Below are 22833 nucleotides of genomic sequence, written 5' to 3' on the forward strand. Positions count from 1 at the left end.
AATGAAAATGTTTTGTTGATGTCTGAACTCAAAAGGAGAATGACCAGGCTGCTTCGAGCTGACAGGAAAGCAGTAGCAGCTAAAATAACCACTCGTTACAGCAAGCACAAGACCAAAGTGGGCGTCACTTCTGTCAGCTAAGAACAGGAAACTGAGGCTACACTTTGCACAGGGCTCACCAAAATTGGACAATAAAAGAAGAAGAAGAAGAAGAAAAGTTGCCCGCTGGCGAGTCTTGATTTCTGCTGAAACATTTGGATGGTAGAGTTAGAAATTGGCATAAACAACGTGAATGCATGGACCCATCCCGTCTCGTATCAAAGGCTCAGAGGTGGTGGAGGTGTATTTTTTGGGCACACTCTGGGCTCCTCGGTACCAACTGATCAATTTAAACAACACTATCACGTCAACACGGACCAAAACCTTTGAGTAATGTTTCCAGCACCTTGCCAAATCAGTGCTACGAAGAATTAAAGCAATTCTGAAGGCAAAAGGGGGTCCAACCCAGTACTAGTGAGGTATAAATAATGAAGCTGCTGCTAATTGACCAAATAAAGCTGCAACAGCAAAACCCCGATTGTATAGAACTGAACACAAATTCAGCTTTCATGTGCTCCTGAATAAAATAAAATTATAATATCAGAGAGATATTACTTTAAATTCCTCTACCACTGGATGATTGAACAGAAACTCTTATCATCAACTAAGCTGATTAAACACATTTATTGTTGAATGAACTCAGGGGAAGTACAGAATATGTCTGTTGTACAGACAGACCAATGGAAAGAATGATAAACGAGTAAGTCGAATGTTGAGATATGCCATTGTTACTCTCAATATCTGGAATGATCTAAACCTAAAAAAGGCAAAGCACAAACAGAACAAACACAAAACATTGTGACTGTGCACTTTTTGAGATGCAGAGACAAACAAGCCCACAACCTCCGTTAGAGATCGGCTGTTTAAAAAAAATACAACCCCATTATTTGCAGTAAGTTTACACAGATCTTACAAAGATAGTAAAAAAGAAAAATCCATCATTACAGAAATCACTGAAACCATGAGACTAACAAACGTAGATCTATAAGCAAATTAAATACAAGAGCACTGGGCTGGACAGCAGTAAGGTTGAATACAGTATAAAACATCTGGCTTAGTGAGAGAACCGTCCCATTAAAGTTGCTTAAATACAGAACCACTCGTATCCTACCTTTATCTCACCAAATATGATATATTTAACTACATCCAGTGCTTAGTGGAAACGTGGAAATGTTAGTTGAGCTGAGATTAGAGTTACTGGAAAAGATGTATTACCTGTGCTGACACATTCAGACAGTTCAAGCCAGCTCAGAGGTATATTTTAAAAAAAACAAACAAACAAAAATAAACTAAATCACCTAATCGTGATGCAAAGAGCACAGGAATCAGCGGTGTCATACAATTGTCTTGTTAGTACCATGATGATGAACCTATACGTGGTACAAATACACCAAGGTGTGCCCTTCTCCATCAGTCATACAAGTGGAAGATCAGTTAGTGCACATTTATTTTGTCTATGGTTCCAAAAGTTGGTACAAAACATGTTTTAATATGATCACATATCATTAAGTCAACAGACAGCAGTTGTGCTTTGCCTTTTATCATAAATATTTCATAGGGTAGCTCGTAGTGTTGCAATGTTGTTAAAGTATTCTGATTAGAGTTGCTGCATTTCTTGATCAAATGTGGTCTTTTAGAGCATGTCTATATGCTCACAGACACTTCTGGGTCAAACTCGATTCCTTCACATCCCCTCTTTCCTATTACAGACAAGTACGACACTAAAAAAAAAATCTGTAACTGTTATAGTTAAATCTTGCCCATTATTTAGTGTTATCGAAGAAAAAAAGAAGAAGAAGAAAAAAAAAAAAAAAAGAACAGTCTACACCCCTAATCTCTCCTCATTGACTACAGAAACTTAAAATAAGCTATCGGCATGATAAAGTGTCTACATAAACATTGACATTAAAGAGGGCCTGACAGGACCGCTTGAACTAAATCTTAATTTCAAGCAACTTACATGAAAACGTAAACAAAAAGGAAATGAGAACAACGCGTACAGAAGCACAGGCAGCGTCATCTAAAACTGACCTGGGGAAGGGGGAACCAAAAAGGCCTTTCTCTCCTTCCTCATAGCTAGAACTTCCACAGGCTCTCAGCTCTGGTCCTTCTGCAGCAACCGTGCAAAGGTTTCCCCCCTTTTTATTTGGAGGCAGCATTAGTAGCAGCATTCCAACTGCAGTCCCAACAAAAGGTTCAGACCCAGAAACTAAGATCATTATCAGTGTAGTGTGCCGAGACATGAATTATCTTCTTCCACAGCTTAAAGGGTGTGTAAAGCATGACAGCATTAAAAACTCCATGCCTACCAATAAATACATGTCGAAAAAGGCTATTTTACAAATCCAGAGATTTTTTTTAATAGCTGTACAGTGTCAAAGCTTCCTGGAGTGTTAAGTAGCATTTTTCCCCCCAGTTTTTCAAGGCTTCTATGGAACTGGAAGAATCATGTGAGACCATCTCATCTGGACTGATAGCACTATCTGGCATAAAGGCTGCTCCCATCATCTCATGCGCTCATCTCTCCTAATCTGCTTATTTTCTGAAAACATCTAGTGCAGTTAGCAATTATGGGAAAAATCTCTCCACTCTTTGAAGCTGCATGCCATACTGCAGTACCTTAGTGAAAGTGGAGCGTACTGGTCCTGTCATTCGGGTGCAATACCAAGGTAACTCCCCTTACAAGACAAGGCAATGATTTCCTTATGCATTAATGTCTTCTTTCCATTGGTCCAGAGAAAGCGACTGGGGTGCGCCTCAATTGCGTCAGGAGCACGAAGATGTTGCTACCCTTTCGATGCCAGAGTAGATTCCTTCTCCAGTAGGTACACATAGGATGCGGCCTGGCGAGGCCCAGTAAAGGAAATGTGAGAGTCTTTGTGCGACAGTCCATTTAATTCTTAGTAGACAGGGCAGGGTGCTTATGTTAGTGGAAGGTCCCCCAAGGAGGATGAGATGTTTCGGAGAACTGTTGGTTCAGTTCCTCATTTAATTCACTCATTCAGTGCGCTCCTAAAGTGACTTGGCTTTCTATTCCCAGGTGCAATCATTGCCGCACTTCATTATCAATTAGGCTGTCCTCACCAGACTGAAAGGCTTCATTTAAGCCATTGTCAACACTGATTATTTCCTCGTCTTGTGAGGACCCCTGGCCGTCGTCCTCACCGCTGCCAGAACCAGTCTCATCTGAATTTGGCTCTTGTAGTACCTCAGCAATGTACATTTGCTGTAGGGGACAGTCAGAAATAAAAGAGTATTACAGTTTGGTACTCATCTTTATGTTTCTCTACAAGGTTTGTTTTTTCAAGGCTTGGTTCTACAGGTTCTACCACATCTGTGTGTTTTTCCTAGTTTATCCTTAACTGAAATGTATTGTTAAACAAGAAGCATGCTGATTATACTCCCTTTGTCTCTTCTGTTTAACCTTGCCAGGGTTGTGGGCGGGGCTGGAGCCCATCCCAGCTACTATAGAGCGAGAGGCAGGACAGTATGCCAGTCTGTCGCAGGGCTAACACATAGACAACTATTGGCAATTTAGTGTTTCCAATGAACCTATCTCCACTAACTGCATGTCTTTGGACTGTGGGAGGAAGCCAGAGCACCCAGAGAGAACCCACGCAAACACGGGGAGAACTCCACACACACACACACACAAAAAAGACCCTTGCCTGATGGAGGAATTGAACTCAGGGCCTTCTTGCTGTGAGGCAACAGTGCTAACCACCGTGCTAACACGCTGGCCTACTGATTAACCGTACCCCACTAACTGCATGTCTTCGGACATGCAGAGGACAACGGGAGTATATCTCTTTGGCAATCTTGGAAACCTACCTATCCATTTGGCAATGGATAGGTAGGTTTCTTAACAGATTCTGTTTGATGCATGCATCTTGTCTTCATATATGGATGCGTTTTGCCATCATTAAAAATACTAGCACCTGCCACTGCCACCCTTCAGCCTCCTAACAGATATCTGCAGTATCAATTTCAAAATCAAGCAAGTTAGATAATTTTGGTTGTACAGCCTGCTGTAGTGAAGTTCTTCACAATCTCACCCCATCCATAATTCATCTGTAAACTAACATTGCTCCACATGCACTGAAAAAGCACAATTCTGCATTAAAACTATATGTTACCCATCTTTGTCCTTTGTTTTTGACTTCAGCTACTAAAGGCTTTGGCAGAGCATCCTGCTTTTTAACAGGATGCTCTGAGGTTCATGTTGACATTGATAAACCACTAAATACATACCGCTGCCTTGTTGGCAGCAGAAGGACACGCTGCGTCTCCATTTTCCGATCCGTCCACAGCCTCTGTTTCAATCTGACAGAGAAAACACACATTGAAAGTAGTAGAGCATGAGACTAGAGTAAAACACTAGAATGGCTAATCAGCATGATTCTAAACAGCAATACGCTATAAAAAGTGACCATCTACCAACCTTGTAGTTGTGAGCGCTGAAATATTTAAAATACCCAAAGATGACGTGACAGAGGCAAATGATGATTGTGATGATCAAAACCACAAATGTAAACATGGATGTTGCGGCTGAAAACCCTGGAGGAAAGAACCGGGAGAGACATTTATTGCACTGGGATCTGTCTTTCATAAATAACACCAGGCATGTGTTAAGGATCAGAGTGGCCTCTAGGTGGAGTCGTCTTCCTACCCGAGCGAACAGTGGAGAAGAAGAGAAGCCAAAACAGGCAGAGGATAGGAGCAGCCACCACTTGGTTTACAGCTCCAGAATGGATCTTCTTGTCCAATTTAGATGGCAGATACGCATAATACATGTTGTATCTGTCTGCTAGGTGTTTTAACAGCATGTACATCAGCCCTGCACAGGGAACAGAGGCAAGCCAATCAGTAGAGCTAATCCAATTAGGCCTGCCGATAAGCCACTGTATAAAGAACTGAATCACTGCATGCTGTCTGTCCTCTACATGTTTATCCTGCTGTAATTTCATCAGCAAACCATGTTAAAGTGAAACAGGAGCAAGCTAGCGGGGCTATTAAACAGCAGAACTCACCGAAAGGGACTATGATTGGGCAGGTTATGCTGTAGGTCATGACCACAGTGAAGACACACATCATCCAGGCATAAGCTGCCCCAAACTGGAACTCATAAGCCTGGTGCTATAAAGAGACAACAAGCCAACTTAAGACATAAACATTTTAACTACCAAATGTGGCTTTTTTTTCCTTTTCTTTGAGTAATAATCAACAGTTGTTATAAAAAGGTTGGATTACATAGTTTTCACCATTGTATTTCAGCACACAGTACAAACATAAAAGTGGCAGTGAAACAACCACAATCACACCAGGCGATTTAAAATATTACTCAAACATTTGATCCAATATGAAAATTGTCAGAGAAAATTTTTCAAACTAGTCAAGTATCTCATGTCAGCAATACTCCAAAAGCCCAAGACATTTATGTAAATATCTTTTCACATTAAGAGCACAGCCACAACACATGAATGCACATAGTGCATCTACCCTTCTGTGCCCTTATTCACATCATATGGTCTCACTAACCCTTTTGACATTCTTTCTGTCAGCTGCAGAGCGAGCAAGACAGAGGCGGATCATGTACATCAGTAAACCAGGAATCCTCAGCAAGTCCATGGCATTACCAATGAATGCAGATGCTATGACATAGTTTACAAAGAAGGCTCCATTGTCAGGAAGGAAAACACACCTAAAAAGCAAAGAAAAAAAACCCAAAAACATAAGCAATCATCAAAAATACTAAAATGAGCTTTGAAAATTATTGCAGGATTCAGTTTCATTACAGATTAATTCAAGATGTTTTTGGTATTGCTAAAGGACTGATATAAATATTTAAAAATACATTCAAATCACATACTGCTCTATATATAATAGCATAGCACTGTGCCGTACACTACTCACTCAAATCTTATTTTAGCTTCCTGCAAGAAACTTTTGTCAAAAAGCCACCGGAAGAAAACATCCAAACTGCAAAGAAACAGGAAATGAAATTAATTATCTGAAATATTTCAGATGCTTGTACTGCTGTACAAAATAAAAACATACTTTACCTGGTGAGTCCAAGAGAGGGCAACAACAGGACCATAAAGATCAAGAAAGTGTAGCATTTATGCATCGTAGTCCTGTTTTCTCCTGACCTATGCAACCAAATAAAAAGGTGAACACATTAAATTATGCAATACACCAAATCACTTTAAACTTAAAATAAAGACTACATAACTCAAATACTGTTGACGGCAGAGAATTTAAACCATACCGGGTCCAGTGCCTTTCGAAGAAGGCAGAGTAGTAGACGACAGTAGGAAGTAAGGCAGAGAAAGACCACAGGAGGAGGGTGGGGAAGAACTGGGTGATGATTGGATTCTGAGGAACAGATCAGACAGACGAGGATATGTTTATGTAACTAAACAGGTGAATTCATGTGCTTCTGTATTAGGATGCAGACTTGTGACGCCTTGAACTCAAATGCTAAGAGAAAAACATGAATATGCTTATAACTTAAAATTTAATTAAGCATTCAAATTTTGGGACGCTCACATTTAAGTACTCCACTGGTTTGGTAACATTGAACTTGTCCATGGTGGAGATGATAATGGCAGGAGTGGTGAGAAAGAAGAGGAGGATGAAGAGGATACTGTTGATTAACAAGCAGCGGAGCCACCACTTCAAGCCTCCCAGTGACAGATGATCCCTGTGGGATAAAGGTTATACAGCGGTTAGACTGACACAGTCTGATGACCTGCAGTTACGGACACAGCTGGCTGGTAAACTGATACTGCAGCTTAAAAAACAATAGCTCATCTGGAGTGAGGAAGTATTTTTTTGAAAAATGGACTCATTACATCCCAAGCAGCCCTACTGTGGTTTTGCTGTGTGGGGGTGTTGTGTAGATCTCACCCCACTAAGCAAGCCACAATTGCTTAGTAGCAGATGTGCCTTGGCTGATTTTCTTAGAGTAGAACGGCTGATAAAATAAAACCTCAGTTTTAGTTCCCTTCCACCCACCCTGTCTCTGTGACTTCTATTTCACCCAGATACCTTATTATTGCTTCCCCACATCCCGTCGCCTTATATGGGAAAGTAATGGGACTGAATCAAATTAATCAGTTAAGAGCGTTATGAATAAACAGTTACGAACAGTTAGAATTGCAGCACTTGTTACTTAAATGTGTTCTTACCAGTAAACATTTTGTGGATCAGGGGCATAGGCGATGGTCCATTTTTGTGTATGCAGTTTGCCGCTGAATATAGAGCTTCTGGGCTCACGACGGCACTGACAGCCATGACACTTGCAGGCATTGAAGTCCTTTAAAATTCTGGGAACAGAGATCGGATCGTTGGGTAATGAGCCAAAGAGCTTGTCAGTTCAAAAACAATGCAGCAGACACATATACATTTATTTTCCCATGAGGGTAAGCGTACGTACATGGCAGCTGTGCCTTCATCCTCGAAGGTGACAAAAGCCATTCCTAAAGGTTTCGAGGTGATCTTCTCCCTCTCCTTCCTGCATTGTTCTTTTAAGCTTGCCTCCAAATGGGTATAGAAGCTCACTGCCTCTTCCTATGAAAGACAAAAAAAAAAAAAAAGTGATGATATGTTTTAATGGTTTACTGGGATACACTGGAATTACTGTGTGAATGGGTGGATGACTGAATGTGTAAAGCGCTTTGGGGTCCTTAGGAACTAGTAAAGCGCTATATAAATACAGGCCATTTACCATTTACCAATGTGAAACTGTTGCATTTAACCAGTAAAAGCCATTTAGTGTGTTAAGGGGTTACACAGTCCCATAGCTTCATGAAGGAGCAGTGGAAAAACCATGAATTTTTAACCTGATCAAAAAGATTCAGTTCATACCCATACCTATTCAACTGATCTCACTACAGAGTCCACACTTCATACATTATGTTTCGATATAAGCTACACCAGTATTAGAATGCACTGTTTTAAGGTAAAGTTATATCATACTCACCTGTTCACACCCTTTAACAATACAACAGCACAGGTGTCCACAGGGCTTTGGGTTGACCATGGTAATTGTCCCCTGTGTCTTCTGGTCAATAAAGAATTTCTTACTGCGTTCTGCCTTTTTCCTGAAATTAACGCATCAGCAATTAGGATTACTGAAGACGTAGAGCACATTTAAAAAATAAAAAAATCTTCAAACACATATTTGGTTAAAACATTGTTACCTTTCAGTGCTAAAATACATCAAATTGGCTACATCGTAACAGAGACGAGTTTCCAGTACACGACAATTATATGCCTTCCTGTGAACCAAGGGCAGAGAAGGAGACAAAATGAGTCCATTTTAAAGTACAATGATTCATAACACATTCCTTATATCAGCAAAGGGACTTTTCAAATATTACAATAGCATCTGAAAGTCAAAATACCGGGGACACATATACGATTACAGTTAATACTGTTTGGTCAGGTAGGATCTGAGCCAAACCACCCCAATCTCAATCTCAAACCACTGTGGCACGTGTCTTACTTAATTCTGCTCATCTGCCTTCTATTATGGAGAATTACACATACAGTCCTGCCATTGTCTGATCCTAACCTTAAAAGCCATGACGATGCAACTCTTAACAGAAAAAGGAATGGTTCTCATCTAACTTAACAGAGTTACTGCAAAGCAGCCATGACACCAAAGTACTGTACCATTTATATACACAGATAAAGTCTCATTATAGTTAAAATTAACCGTGGAGCTGGGGGCAAAATCCTTACTCAAAGTGCTGGTTTATCTCCTTTTCTTCTGCATATTTGGAGATCCCATTTATGAATAAAGTGCGTTTAACCTACATGGAGATGAAAAAAAAAGCGACAATCACTAACACCACACAGACTGACGTGTATCCAAACATGGTTTTCTGAAACCGTGCCACCCACCAGGTCATCCTCCTTGTATTGCATTTTGGATGTGTGCCGTCTCATGCTGTACACCGTGAGTAACAAGTAAAGAAATGCAAAGATGGTGTGCAGCCACAGTAGTGCGTTACTTGAAAAACAGAATATAAAAAGGATTTAATTAGTGGCACAAAGGGAAGACCCAATTAACTTCTTTAATAGCATTTTATGCTGTATAAAAGGGACGCTCCGTTACTCACTCTGCTCCGAGATTTCCTATAGTGGTTCGCCCAAAACTATAGGCATTGTTTTCTGTGGAAAGAAAAAGCGAAGCAAGAGAATCACTTGATTGAAAAGCAACCTCTGCACAGAACACAGCGAGGAAATGTGGAAAGTGGTTTTAATTGGGAGAAAAGTAAAAGGATCATTTTTTTGTAGGAAAAAGAATCTTTTGACTACTGACCTTCCAAAAATCGAAAAAGTGCTTATACCCTATTAACCAATTACCTGTTAGTTTAGCAAATGACTATCCTTGCACAAGTTAAAGAACATAACTGGTATCACACAACATTGGTCTGCTGTAACATACAACACCAACAACTGCATTGGTTCTGTGCATTATAGGTTTTCTAAAACAGTCACAGAACTACGCAGATCTATGCAGTAGAGAAGGTTGTCAAAAGATGACCCCCCCCCCTCCAAAAAAAAAAAACCCCAGCAACAACAACCCCAAATCAGAATAAAGTAAAGATAAAATACCAAAAACCAAAGGAAAAGAAATAAAATAATAAACAAAAGCAGCAAACTGGTCAAACATTTAGAGAAAAACTATCGTAAATATTTAAAATAAAATGTAGCCTCTTAAATGTTACTCTTATTCACCTAGCAGATTTCCAGAAAAGTTCACTGGCAAGATGATGCCAACAGAGAGCACGCCCACCACTACTAACAAGCCAATGATGTGGCGCTGAAAGGACAAGTAATGCACTGCATCGTCACCGCACTTTTCCCTTATCTCGTCTTCCCTTTAGAAAGAAAACAGGGGACACCTTGATCATTATTCAGAACAAAGAAAATTGCAACCTTTTATATAAAATAGGCTTTAAACAGGCTAACTCACTTGATCCGGAATATAGAAGTTAACCAGTCGCAGAACCCCTAAAGAAGAACAGCACATATTTCACAATGTTGTACCAGTTTTCCTGTTTTATTATTGTTACTATTATTATCATCAAGATTATGCAGCAGCAATAGAATACTTACTGTGTCTCTATGATCAAAATCCACCGAGCTAGAGACTGATGTGAGGCGCTCATAGCGTTCATGCATGTCAGATGTAGAAGGAGAAACCATGCTATATGAAAAAGACACAACACACAGCATTTGCATGACATTACACAACTACCCAGCATCACCATATACCATACAAGGATATTAGCTCTGGGTTTCAGGACAAAAGATAAACCTTCAGTATGGCAAAGGTCATGACACAAAACAAACACGCTGTGAAATGATCTGAAGAGATTGACCCAAGGTAATGCTGTGTGTGGTTCACAGCAGATTTAAGGTGGTAAACCAGTAAACCTCAGAAACAATCTCTGCAGCCACATCTCATGCAGTGTTAGGAGCTAAGCGCTACAGGTTATTTGCACCGTTGCTGTCAGAATAAATGGTGCAATAAAAATGACACGGCAGAAACCATTCACAGAGGAAGAAACAGAAACAAAGCCACAATCCAGAGACAGACTTGGGGAGTTCTTTCAGCAGAGCCATAGGTTGTCCTTGCTAATCTGTTTACTTTATACAAATTTAATGCATGCCCCTGGGGGGAAATGGCAATTGATTTTACATATATTATGAAGAGAACTCCGACTCTGCTGGAATTTTTATTTTACTCAGAGTTCAATACTACATAAAAGGATGACGTCACCCGGGATTCTAAGAAATCTCTGATGGAATGAGTAAGAAGCCTGACGCTGGAAAAATCAGTCCTCTTGCACATGTCAGGTCTAGTACACAGGTTACACTGTAGGTGCTCCATGTTAGGGCCTGTCTATGAATAACCACATTACCTTTCCCCGCAAGCATCCTGTGTGTCTTGCTCATGCGGTGTGCTCACACAGAAGAAGCCCGTGCTTCATAAAGAGGTCAATACACAGATTAGCAGACAAAGATCTGATTAGGACAGTGAGAGAGGACAGGGACACCCAACGGCAAAAGCATGAGAGCGACAAAGAGAGGAGAATGAGTCGGAGCCTGGTGCTAGGAAATGCCTGAAGGAGGAAAATGCCAAACCATCAAGAGTTAAAGAGGAAAAACACGAAGAAACCAGTGTGCCCTGAGCAGAGAGGAATTATGAGTAAGACAGTCTACAGAAAGTCAAAAGGAAAGAAGAAAAACTCAATGATAAAGAGAGATAACATACAATTCCTGTTCTTCCAGACGACTGTAAAATGTATCCCTTTTTCTTCTATAATAAAAAAAGAAAAAAAAAAGTAAATCAAAGCCATTCAGTTTAGTTAAGAGGAAATCACTCTGTTGGGGAAAAAACAGGGGAACTGGTTTAGAGAAAATCTGGGTAGGCATATTACACCACAAGCATACCAATGAAGGTTTCTGTTCACACTAGGATACATTATCCAGCCATACACACGTGTTCAGGACCTGGGATGTAGTAACCACTTTGTTTATTGTATTGTAATTGTTTTTGCAGCTGTAACAAAACATTCATCATATGTAATCCCCGTTTTTGATTGTCCAACTTTCCTGGAAAGGTAACAGCCTCTTTTCAAAACATGAAAAAAAGACAATGATCTGAAGTCAGAGTGTCGTGGGACAACAAACTACATTTCCTGTCTGTTACAAAAGTGTTCCATGCTGCCACCCCCCTCCCATCCTCCCACCATGCTGCCACCTCATCCTCTGCTCACATGCAGCTGCAAAAATAGTCTAGCTGCAACATCACACAAACACAGCAGGGGGGACATGGATAATGGAGCACTGTGTCATGTAGTTCCCAGAGTTCACAGTCAAAGAGGTCTGAATTCAGTCTCTTAATCAGATCCATTTAATTTTATGGTGTAGCCCTAAAATCATTCTTTGTTAATAGGCATCTATGTGGCTGCTTCCAAAACTTTTCTAGTTAAGCATCCTAATTTATCTGGCAATAATACATCATCGTATAATAGCATGAACTACAGTCCTCTGGTCTTAGATGTGGACATTAATGTTGAGATGAACTAGGGGTACATAAAGGACCAATAGTTTAATTATTTTTTGCTTCTTTGTCAATTTCAGGCTTTTTCCTTATAATGTCAAAGTGGATAAACTATGTATTGAAGTACAAACCATCACATGGCAGACTGAAAGGGTGCTTTTCAAGGAAAAAGTGCTGAAACTGACTTCCTGTCTGGGCTAAAATCTTCACGATGTCTGCTTCTGTCAGAGGAATTAACCTCCTCTTCTGGGTCAAAAAACATCCAAAATGAAACGATGGCAGGACTTAAATTACGACCCCTGTAGGGCTAAATGATATAATTAATATTTTTACAAACAAATCAATTCTCTGTTTTCAGGCCTAATCTATTAGGTTATTTTATTACGATTAAAGTTAGTTAGTTAGTTGTTTTTTTTTAAAAAAAAGCTTGAAAACTAGTTTGAAAAGTTGTAAAATGTAAAAATCTAATCAGCAATCCTGCGGAGCAGGTGTGTCAAACATAAGATCCAGGTGCTAGAATTGACACGGCCCAACGGAAGGCTGGAAATGTGAAAGATGGCAAAAGGATTTGGACTTTTTTTTAAAGGTTTTGCAGCTTTTCCTATTGATAGAGACCTCCCTGATCGCCATTCACGATAAACCAAAGGGATTAAGATACACAATTATGTGACAATAAAGTTTCTGTCTATATAAATCTTTTTTAAACTGACATGCTGTTGAAATTTTACTATTTTTTCCTTATAGAACCACATTTCATGAATTTAATGTGTAGTTAAATATCTTTACACTGATAGAGTTGACAGAGTGAGCCAGACACAGTGTTATACTCGGAGCTGGGCCAAATGTCTAAAGGTAAATAAACTGCAGATAAAGAAAGCTGGATACACAGCAGAGTCAAATCTCTTGCAAATTATCCAGTTAATCCGTGCCCAGAAACACACATCGTCATGATTTCACCATTTTAAAAAAGGTAACATTACAATCCAACTGTGTACACAGATAACCAAAGTCTGGCAAAGTCCCAAGCTGCTCGCACCTACGCTAACAAACAAGCCTTCCATGAAACCTTGGTCCAAACCCCAGCAGAAAAATCAGGCTTGCTGTTTGCCATTTGTAAAGTTACACCTAATTTAGTATAAATATTTGGTGCATAAAATACAGCATAACCATACCAGTATAAATAATTTTGTAGTTAAATAAGTATAACACAATGAGTAGGTTAATGATTTAAAAATCTGTAGTTTAGAGAACGTGGTAACAACTCAAAGACACCCTGTGAACAATGTTTTCAGTCTGTTTTAACCACCAAAAGGTAATGAATGTGTTTTTCAGCTCTGAAAAACATGAATGTGAATACATGAATGTTTTCCATTATCAACTACATTAAATACATATTTTTAGAAGACCATCGTAATACCTTGTTACGTCATCCAGAGATATGAATACCATCACCAATCATGTTAATCCATTAAATGTACAATAAAATGAAGTTAACAGCTTTGTTGCTTGACTGGTCCAGTCTAGCAGACCAGTGTGGTCTTATTACCTTTCGGCATCAGTCACTAGAGCGAGGCGCCCATAGTCCCATGCCACTTTTCTCAAGATAGAGAACACAAACAGCAGACCCTAAAAGCACAAGAGAAAGAGCAGGTCAACACCTTCAGTACCTTTATTTACATTACAGGGACGTACTGAACTAAAGTTGCATAAGTGCTTTGGACTGTTTATAGTTTAAAAACACTTTCCTGGAACTATTTTTATCTCAGTTCTTAGAATTGTAATGACAACACAATACACAATATTAAAGGGCCCACATGTGATGATGAGGATAGCATTATGACTAGGGATGGGTATCGAAAACCGGTTTTTGTTGAGAACCGGTTCCCACTGTTTCAATTCCTTGGAATTGTTTGCCATTTTTGCAAACGATTCCCTTATCGATTCCAGTCGCCCCGAATGACGTCACCACTTTGCTGAGCGTCATTTACCTGGCAGGAAACATGTTGCCTAAGCGGCTCAAAGGCTCAAAAGTTTGATTATACTTTACGAGAACGGATGACAACAGGGCAACTTGCAATACTTGCAAAGTGGATATTACATTTAAGGGAGGAAACACTACAAATATACAAAAGCATTTGCTCACAAAACACACGATGACCTTAAATGAATGTCGTGTTTTTAATTCCGCTCCGGACTCGTGAATCTCAACCCAGCAGCAGCGGTAACGTTTGCACGTCCTCTCCCGTTAATGCGGCAGGTAAATAATCAACTAACAGTGCATATTATGTTAGCGCGATCTGCCTTATTTCAAAACCTGCCATTACTGTGCATTTAGGTGACCATGATGAGAGAGACGGACAGAGTCTGGCTCAGATGCTGGCAGTTCTCGCTGCAGTCTACTGGTAGCGTCTCCTTTCAGGCCAGGATAGACGAATGTCACCGAGCAGTGACTAAGTTTGTGGTAAAAGCCTTGCACCCATTTGCCACAGCAGATGGCCCCGATTTTCGGTAAGTGAATGTGTTTAATTGTAGGCAGGGACATTACTGGATATTCTTGTGTAATTGCTACTGAATCATTTATGTTATACTTTGTTATTGCTACAGAAGAATATTTATTTTACATTTACAATTTTTTTCCTGGGGACCCTGTGACACCCCATTGAAGAGCCGTAGGCTGTGGATCTCTTAAGATGTCACTGTTGGTTACTCCATGTTACTCCTAAATTTCTATCTTGTTCAAAGAGAAGATATAAAACAAAGTTCTAAGCTAATCGACTTTAGTGTCCTCCTTTTTTAAAAAGAATCGATAAGAGAATCGATAAAGAATCAAATCGTTAAACAGAATCGAAAATGGAATCGGAATTGTGAAAATCTTATCAATACCCATCACTACTTATGACTTACGTAAAAAGGTGCTCATAACTAGTAATGTTATGATCCATATGAGTGACAGAAGTACTCACCAAGAAGCACATAAAGTCAAGGGCAAGGACAGTAGGCACCCCACCAAAGGGCAAACCCTGGAGTACAGTACTCCTAATTCGAGCAGAGTAACACATTTCCGTAGCGTTATTGCGGGATGGTGCCGCCGATGTTCCAATGCAGCTCACTGTCACCCCCCAGAAGGTTAGTATTAAAATCAATACCTTGTACATCACTGCAGCATGACAAGAACCTGTAAAAAGAAAGATTAATTTTAATTTATTTATTTATTTTTTACACAACCACATAAACTGAAATCATCGGTCACGCCGTCCGTCTATGTCAGCTACTTTCAGAAGACAACATCAGTGTCTGCATAACCACTAAATTATCAGAAATGGAAGGGGGACAACCAGAAAGGCCCTGTCACGCAAGATAATGTCATTTTATTTCCCATTTTAATGACCAGCTGGTGTTTCTGTCATGTCAATAATCACATGTTGGAGAGGCAACTTCTGACCGCACACCAACTGAAATCCTGCTTTTAAAACATAGTACACTTTCTGTTCCCTCTTTACAGACACTTTTGGTGTTAATGACACATATTTAACTTTGTACTGAATTCATGGGAAACAACTGTGGTAAGCACAAATTATACTCTGCGCATCTTGGCAGTCAGCTAGCAGACATTTCCTTTTCCATCCAGCAACAGTAAAGAGACCAACACTGTAATCGCACGAGAGAATTGTTTCTAGACAACATCAAAGTGAGCGCTTACGTCATTGACATGAGTCCAGTCAGGCTTAAAAGATCTGGCCTACTGGGATAAGCCTACCAGTAGCAAAATTTCTCTAATCCATTTCAGAAGGAAACAAACAGCTGACTTAAAAATCTACTTAAAGGATAATGATGAAAAGATACTGACATGTTTAAAAGTCTGAGCGTTATAATGAATTATGGGAGAAGTGTTTCACAGTCTAACCCCCCCAAAAAGGATTTTACTGCAAACATTTCAAAGTGAGTTTAAGTTAAGCTTAATTTTCCTCTCTAGCACACAGAAAAATGATGGATTACTTCAGACTACTTAAGGTAAATATTTGCTGACCCAGAAAAAGGATAACATTTGTCTGGAAATAAATGTAAATTACTACTACTATATCAAATATTAGGGCTGGGGTAAAAGTATTGCCTAGATAAAACACTAGCCATCCATTCAGCGCTTTTACCCTCTAATGAGACTTTAACATATAGAAGCTCTGGACCCACCATGCTACAGACTTGTCATATAAATGTAAAAATATTACAGCATTCTGGCTGGCAGGGAGGACACAAAACATCATTTTTAAACCTAATTAAACAGGGCAACACATTTAGAAGACTGGTTATTTCACACATACTAACCAAAAAGCTGTTCTGAGAAGAGCTGGAGAGGGCGTTTTCATAGTTGGACTGCTATACTTGTGCCCTTCTACCCACTACTATCAGCAGCAACCACAATGCTGCTCATCTGCCATAACACTAAGTCATTTATCCGCTCCCTGGAATGCTGTGACTTCACTCAAGAGGGACGTAGCCGGAGCTGAACAATACGCCGATAGAGACCACAGAGTTCAACTGGACCGGTCTCAACCCAATGAGGACACAACGCACATGCCCACGGTACATTCAGCAACACTGAACCACTGCAACAGCAGACACCAGCAACTTAAGTATATCAAGAAGAACATACTGTAAGACCTGATATACACATTATATTATATATTATTTGTGATAGTAAGCCTAACAAATCAAGTATTAATTGGATTCTAGAGTGATGTCATCCACCATAATATACAAATCCCACAACTGTATAGATTTACACATCTGACAGTTTAACCAAGTACCGAATGTATTTTGTTATGTAATGTAGTTTAAAATAATCTGAACTCAACCAGTTGTGGGTTGAATCAAATATTGTTGGAAAATGCAAAAAGTTGACAGTTTTTAATAAAGCTTTGAAGTAGAAAGTTGTTGTTGTTGTGTTTTTTTTAACAATACAGTAAAGCTGCAATAAAGAATTTTCTTTTTATGCTTATTTTTGATTATACTATACTAAAAAGGTCTTTGGGGGTAAAAAAAAAAAAAAAAATGTTTTAATGGTGTTACTACACTAGGACTTTTCTAGTTTTACTGACTCAAAGGGCTTCACACTTGCGCGCGGGCATGCGCGCGCGCACACACACACACACCTTTGTTATTCACATTTTACTCGCTACTGTCATCTTGTTTCATTAAACCTGCTTTCTTACCCAATTATCTGCATTCACATCACACTGAGGTGTCTGTAAACATAACTTCCCTTCCATTTAGTATTTCTTGTTAAAAATGCATTGACTACACACTGGAATTTCATTGCATTAAGTTTCTTATCAAGCAAAAAAAAGACTGATTACACCGATATACGTATTTGAAGTGCACTTCAACATTGCCTCTAGAGACGTCAAAAGTAAAAAGAAATATTAACTTATTGACAAATCATTATCAAACATCAAGCATTTTATGTGTATTAATTGCTTTTATATGGATTTTAATGTCTGAACGCATTGTAACAGATTTTTGGCTATAACAGTTGTGATTGATATGGAGACAGGATGTGGCGCTCACATGTATTCCATGAGGTCATCGTCTTAATCTTTATTTTCCACCTTCCCTTTACTGTAAACAGTGTGTAACATTAGCTAATACCAGCTTAGAAATAGAGTCTGTGTACATCGACCAGCAGCTTCTTCACATTAGCACAGTGAAACTTGTGGTTGAAAGTTCAAAGGATCAGTAGCATCAGTAATAAAGTGCTTGTGTTCTGTAGAGAACATACAATGTGGACATTTCTTACAATGATATTGCAAGGTTACTTTATTTCATGAAATCCAAAAAAACCCAAACAAAAACAAAACTATAACTGGGGCAATTGTTTCAAACCCAACATGTTATTTAGTAACCCAAGCCATTTTACAATCTGCATTAGGAATGTGCCCTTACTGATCCTTGCAAATCACTTCTAGTCATAACCTAGCCCATCTATTCTGTTTAGGATCTATGCTCAGATATCCCATGAAGTGAAGTTCACATTTTGGGCACTGTGAGGTAGAGCTGTGCGATATGACCAAAATCTCATATCCCGATATAAGAATTCTATCATCCCGATAACGATATAAATCAGAAAAATGTAACATTTTCTGTAAATTCTGTGAATCTCGGGCAGCTCGTCTTTCGGGAAGTGTTTCCAGCTGCGCGTCATGTAGCTTGAGTCGAGTGTTTTAACCGATGCATGAAACGATACATTTTTAGACATAAGTTGTAAAGGCCGCCGTTTTCTTTATTAGTATTTATTACACGACATGCTGCGGGGAAAAGCCTGTTCTAACGTTTGAGTCTAAGGTTTATTTTTTAGCACCTGACGGCTCTTTTTTAATTCTCATCCGTAAATAATCTGCTCTTTCACGTGATTCAGTTTATTTTGAAAAGTCTCAACAGGATCTTGAGCTTTATTGTGAAAGGTTTATGTGGAACATAAACAAGCGGACACGCGATGCCGTTACCGTCGTTGTTGCTAACCATAACGCATAAAAACAGGCGCTTGTCTGTCTGTAGTGTGGTTATATAAAATATAAGAGAAAGAGAGAACTTTAAGAAATTAATATAGCCACTACAGTGACCATCAAAACGATGAAAAAAATATTGCTGTAAACAGTTTATTTTGCCACACCACGAAACAAACAAATATACCTTTGGCAACTGTGGCCAAAGGGCAGCATTTTAACTTATCTGTATAGAGCACTCTTTCCAGACCATCCTGTGTTGTTTACAGACATATGCGTTTTTTTTTTTGCTCTGCCTCACAGGGATACTTTTGTTTGACAGCTCTACTGCAGACATTTCCTTCAAATTCGTTACTCATATGAATGATTCAAAGAAAACAGAAGCCTAAAATTGCCTTTTTAGACCAAAACTTGCAACACCAATCAATAATAAGAGTTCTGTTTTTTTCCTGCATGGAGTCATTTTTGGCACAATTTGTTAGACCCAAAGCAAATCAGCTCCATTGTAATAATGTTTTAACCAGTTATATTAATATAATGTATAGATTTCAGTCAAATAAGGAAACAATGTGTGTGTTGTCACCACTACATGGTCATTCCAAGCCAAACATTTAACATTGATATAATTTAAGCAGAAGATATTGACTGAAAGAATGACAGATAAATAAACTATAATGAAGATGATATACAATCGCAAACTTAATCCAAAACCTGGAGGTTTGTTTAAGTTTTGTTAGTTAAAAAAAAACTATAATTATACTTGGAATACACAATAAGGAACTTTAATTTGCAATATTTCCCTAACCAATAAACCAATGAAATTTTCACCAAGGGCTGATTTTTCTTGCTTTTGGATTGCAACTAACATCAAATCCAAAGAGCATTTGAATTACTTAAAATTTGAACAGCGCCATCACTGTGTGATCATAGCATGACTCAGCGTTGCATAAATATTGTAGAACCTTTCCACCTGACGCTAGTTGTCATGGTACCATCAGTCTGGCTTGCTTCCTCCAACTACAAATATGAGGAGGGTGAATGTAATGGGAGGATAGTCAAAGCTTTTCCATCTGAAGCTCGATGAAAATTCACTCTAGACCATTTGTTGCAGCTTAAAAGAAAGAAAAAAAGATTATTTGTTTCAATTTCTCAGATACTATAGCCATTTAATTAGTCAGCAATAATCACAGGAAAATCTCTACTGCATGCCTTAATACAGACACATACACACACCCTTTTTTTAAAGGCCACATTCATCTTAATGCACAATGTTGCAAAACTCTCATATTTTACATCTATAATTAGCAACAGCACACATATTTATGCCATTACCGCATGCGAGTCATTTCTTCTTTAACCATCCTAAGTCAAATATTTGAACAGGCTTTTTTTTTTTCCTACCTGTGCTTTAAAACACTGGGTTAGGTCGCAGATTTCAGCTGTCAAGTAACACTGGCTTACTTTGCCAGCTAAATATAGTGAAATATAACACATGGTGGACACACATGAGGCACTTGCAGGAAGCTGAACTGGTTTTGGTCAACTCACAATAAGTTGCTATGACATGTGACTTGAAAAAATAAAAACTTATTTCATTTGTATTTTTTTACGAGTGTTGGTTCAAAGCAGTCACCTTGTAAATTCTTTCCTGGCGCTCATAACAGCAGCACTCAATGTATACAACCAGTGAACAAGTACTTCTTATGCATCTCATTCCAACTGACTTTCTGCCATCAGCTTTCAAACACTGCGTGATAAACTTATCAGCAATGTGAAACTGGAAAAACAAAGAATCTGTGCACACCCTGTAAGAAAACTGCCAAGGGAACCTGGCAGAGACAGCATGTTCACAACTGTTCATTTATTCAAACTCTACTTTTGAATCCACTGGTACTTTTTCCTCTTTGTGATCAAAAAACCTCCTTTACATTTTAATGAATTTGTGCTCTGCATTAAGACAATTATCAGACTCCACAAGAGCTTTCCAATAATGTTGATGGCTGATAATGCAGAATTGCATCTATTTGAATTGTTAGCCAGTAAATCATTGACAAACACACAAAGGCTCAGCTTTGATTATCACAGATTTTGACAATGTCAGGCTGATTTCATAATGTCCTCAAGCATTAAGTCAAAGACCTAATAAGACCTCATTCCCTACTAGGAAACATTACACATTGAAATTCAAATAAAAATTTGTATTTGGTGGTCAAAAATAGTTAGTGAAAATGCACAAATTCAATAACAAAGATAATTTGCTATCCTAATAAAACTAGACAACAAATTGCAGCTGATGCCATATTATAGAAGACTACTACACAGTACAACCGAGCCTTAAGAGTTACATAAATCCAATGAAATGCATTATACCTGTAAAAGTAATCCAGCTACTGTAATTTAATTCCAATTTAAATAAAAATAAAAGGAGGCACATGTTCCAATCTACTGAATTCACTTAAACTGATAGGACAGAACATCTGTTTTTAAAGTTGTAGTGGTTGTACTGAGGTTTAATGCAAAGGGAAGGTTATCCATTTCAGTGTCATTATTAATTCAAGACTGGGCAGCTGAATGGAATTTAAGGCATCCATTTGCATTCAGACTGAAAGGTGCTTTTATGTATATTTTTTCATATTTATGGAAGCAAGGCCTGACCAAAGAAAGGCTTGTATTTCACAAAGCAGTTAAAATAAGGCATTTAAGAAGGAGAAGAAAAATGGAAGGGCCCTTTGTTTTTGCAGCTTATATGAAAACGGTATCAGTGGCAACATGTCAGACGTATACTTTTTCAAAGGTTTTCCCCATTTATGCTTATTCATGCTATTGCACCACATTATGAGCAAACAATACGCCTGGTAGCAGCCTGTGCTTTCCCTGTATAGGCTATGCACAAGTAAAGCGTTTAGTTTTATATCCAAGCTACCACCAGCCATTAGTTCGTGAAAAAGCCAAAGTCAGAAGAGCCAGTAGATTTTAGCTTTTTACTATGATGCAAGTCCCAAGACAAAGCGATTAAAAGCACCCTGATGGACATCCGAGTAATGTTCGGAATTATTGATCTTCTATTGATTAGCTAAACCTTTGTCAAACTACTGCCTTTGAACACGCAGCTTAATGTCACGACTGCAAATTAAAGCTTCATCGTCTAACGCCTCCATGCACAAGCAGTCTCTGCGTAGCCATGAAATTATAAGGAACTCCAAATATTCTTAAAAGCTTTTATGTCGAACACTCTGGCATGTCTCCACTGATCCACCAGATCGTGGAAAAAAAGAAAAAAAAAAGATCATTAAGAAACTGGCTTGTTCTTGGGCGTGTAGTGCGAGAAGGGCAACTGAAATAAAACCAACCTTAAAGCACATTTTTTAACAGAATAATAACTATCAACGAGGTTAATTTTTGTTTCATAACTTCCATGAACTGTAAACAACCAGCTCTCAATACAGCTGAGGCTAGTTAGCCTGACGCTAATAGTAACTGCATGTTTACCCTCATATTGTTTGACAGGCGCTTACGATGGGCTTTCGCTACTGTAAACGACAAAGTAATATTTTTATTTTTTATTTCTGCGAACTGCTGATATAAGTTTACTGATAAGAAAATCAACTTACCTTGATATGCTACGCAGCAGGGACAGAAACTTTAACAAATTGCTAAGGTGAGCTAGCAATCAATTCAGCTAACGTAGCCCCGTAACGTAGCAAATAACAGGTGGAGAGTGTCCAGCATTTAAAGACCGTCGACTGATTTCGACCCAGTGACTGTGTGCCCACCAACAGCCAGCTGGAAGTAGTTTGTCGAAGTGTCAGTACTAACACAAAAGTTACTATCACCGTCTGTGAGCCGGTTAAACAACTATCGCTAACCCAACCAGTTACACCGGAGGCAGCCCGGGTTGGAGCGTGTCTTATGCAGAAGTAGATCACATAGGCATAGTCTCCATAAGGGAGCGCTTCACCGTGCAGCTTCTATTCTGTTTTATTTCTACAATTCCGCTGACGCCTCTCTATGACGTAAATCAAATGACAAACAAGCTCCGTTTTTGTGTTTAACCTTTTCCTTTTTTGAGGACTGTCTGTACAGATATGAAATGGTTCGCAGTAATACGTATAAAAATAAATAAATAAAAACATATTTTCTTAAGTGCAA

General features: G+C 38.9%; 1 protein-coding gene across 4 annotated transcripts; it reads right to left on the reverse strand.

The window, feature by feature from the left end:
• Positions 1 to 708: 708 nt before the first annotated feature.
• On the reverse strand, positions 709 to 22667 carry tmem63ba (transmembrane protein 63Ba). 4 transcript variants are annotated; one of them, XM_087850296.1, is made up of 24 exons: positions 22296 to 22667; positions 15148 to 15359; positions 13731 to 13810; positions 11040 to 11102; positions 10231 to 10321; positions 10088 to 10125; positions 9850 to 9992; positions 9228 to 9279; positions 9010 to 9118; positions 8848 to 8918; positions 8304 to 8381; positions 8084 to 8204; positions 7538 to 7671; positions 7290 to 7427; positions 6649 to 6802; positions 6368 to 6474; positions 6162 to 6248; positions 6013 to 6078; positions 5638 to 5800; positions 5130 to 5235; positions 4769 to 4936; positions 4541 to 4656; positions 4351 to 4422; positions 709 to 3325 (listed from the first exon to the last, which is right to left on the reverse strand). In XM_087850296.1, the coding sequence occupies exons 2-24, from the start codon at positions 15337 to 15339 to the stop codon at positions 3146 to 3148; spliced, it is 2529 nt and encodes an 842-aa protein (XP_087706422.1). In that variant the 5' UTR covers positions 15340 to 15359; positions 22296 to 22667; the 3' UTR covers positions 709 to 3145. The 4 variants fall into 4 exon arrangements, with proteins under 4 accessions (XP_087706422.1, XP_006807019.1, XP_006807020.1 ...); XM_006806956.3 differs by lacking the exon at positions 11040 to 11102 and adding an exon at positions 11393 to 11437 and having other exon boundaries at positions 22296 to 22666; XM_006806957.3 differs by lacking the exon at positions 11040 to 11102 and having other exon boundaries at positions 22296 to 22666.
• Between the last annotated feature and the right edge of the window lie 166 nt (positions 22668 to 22833).

The sequence above is a fragment of the Neolamprologus brichardi genome, chromosome 13 (assembly GCF_056152115.1).
Source record: "Neolamprologus brichardi isolate AB-2024 chromosome 13, ASM5615211v1, whole genome shotgun sequence".
NCBI lineage: Eukaryota > Metazoa > Chordata > Actinopteri > Cichliformes > Cichlidae > Neolamprologus > Neolamprologus brichardi.

What these genes read in the sequence shown, in the direction of transcription:
- tmem63ba (XM_087850296.1), bottom strand. Translation starts at nt 15,339, where the DNA reads ATGTACAAGGTATTGATTTTAATACTAACCTTCTGGGGGGTGACAGTG. An exon ending in ACAGAAAGAATGTCAAAAGG is followed by an intron (nt 5,236 to 5,637) that starts GTTAGTGAGACC and finishes GTCTCTTTATAG; the next exon opens with CACCAGGCTTATGAGTTCCA. An exon ending in CTGCTGCCAACAAGGCAGCG is followed by an intron (nt 3,326 to 4,350) that starts GTATGTATTTAG and finishes TGTCCCCTACAG; the next exon opens with CAAATGTACATTGCTGAGGT.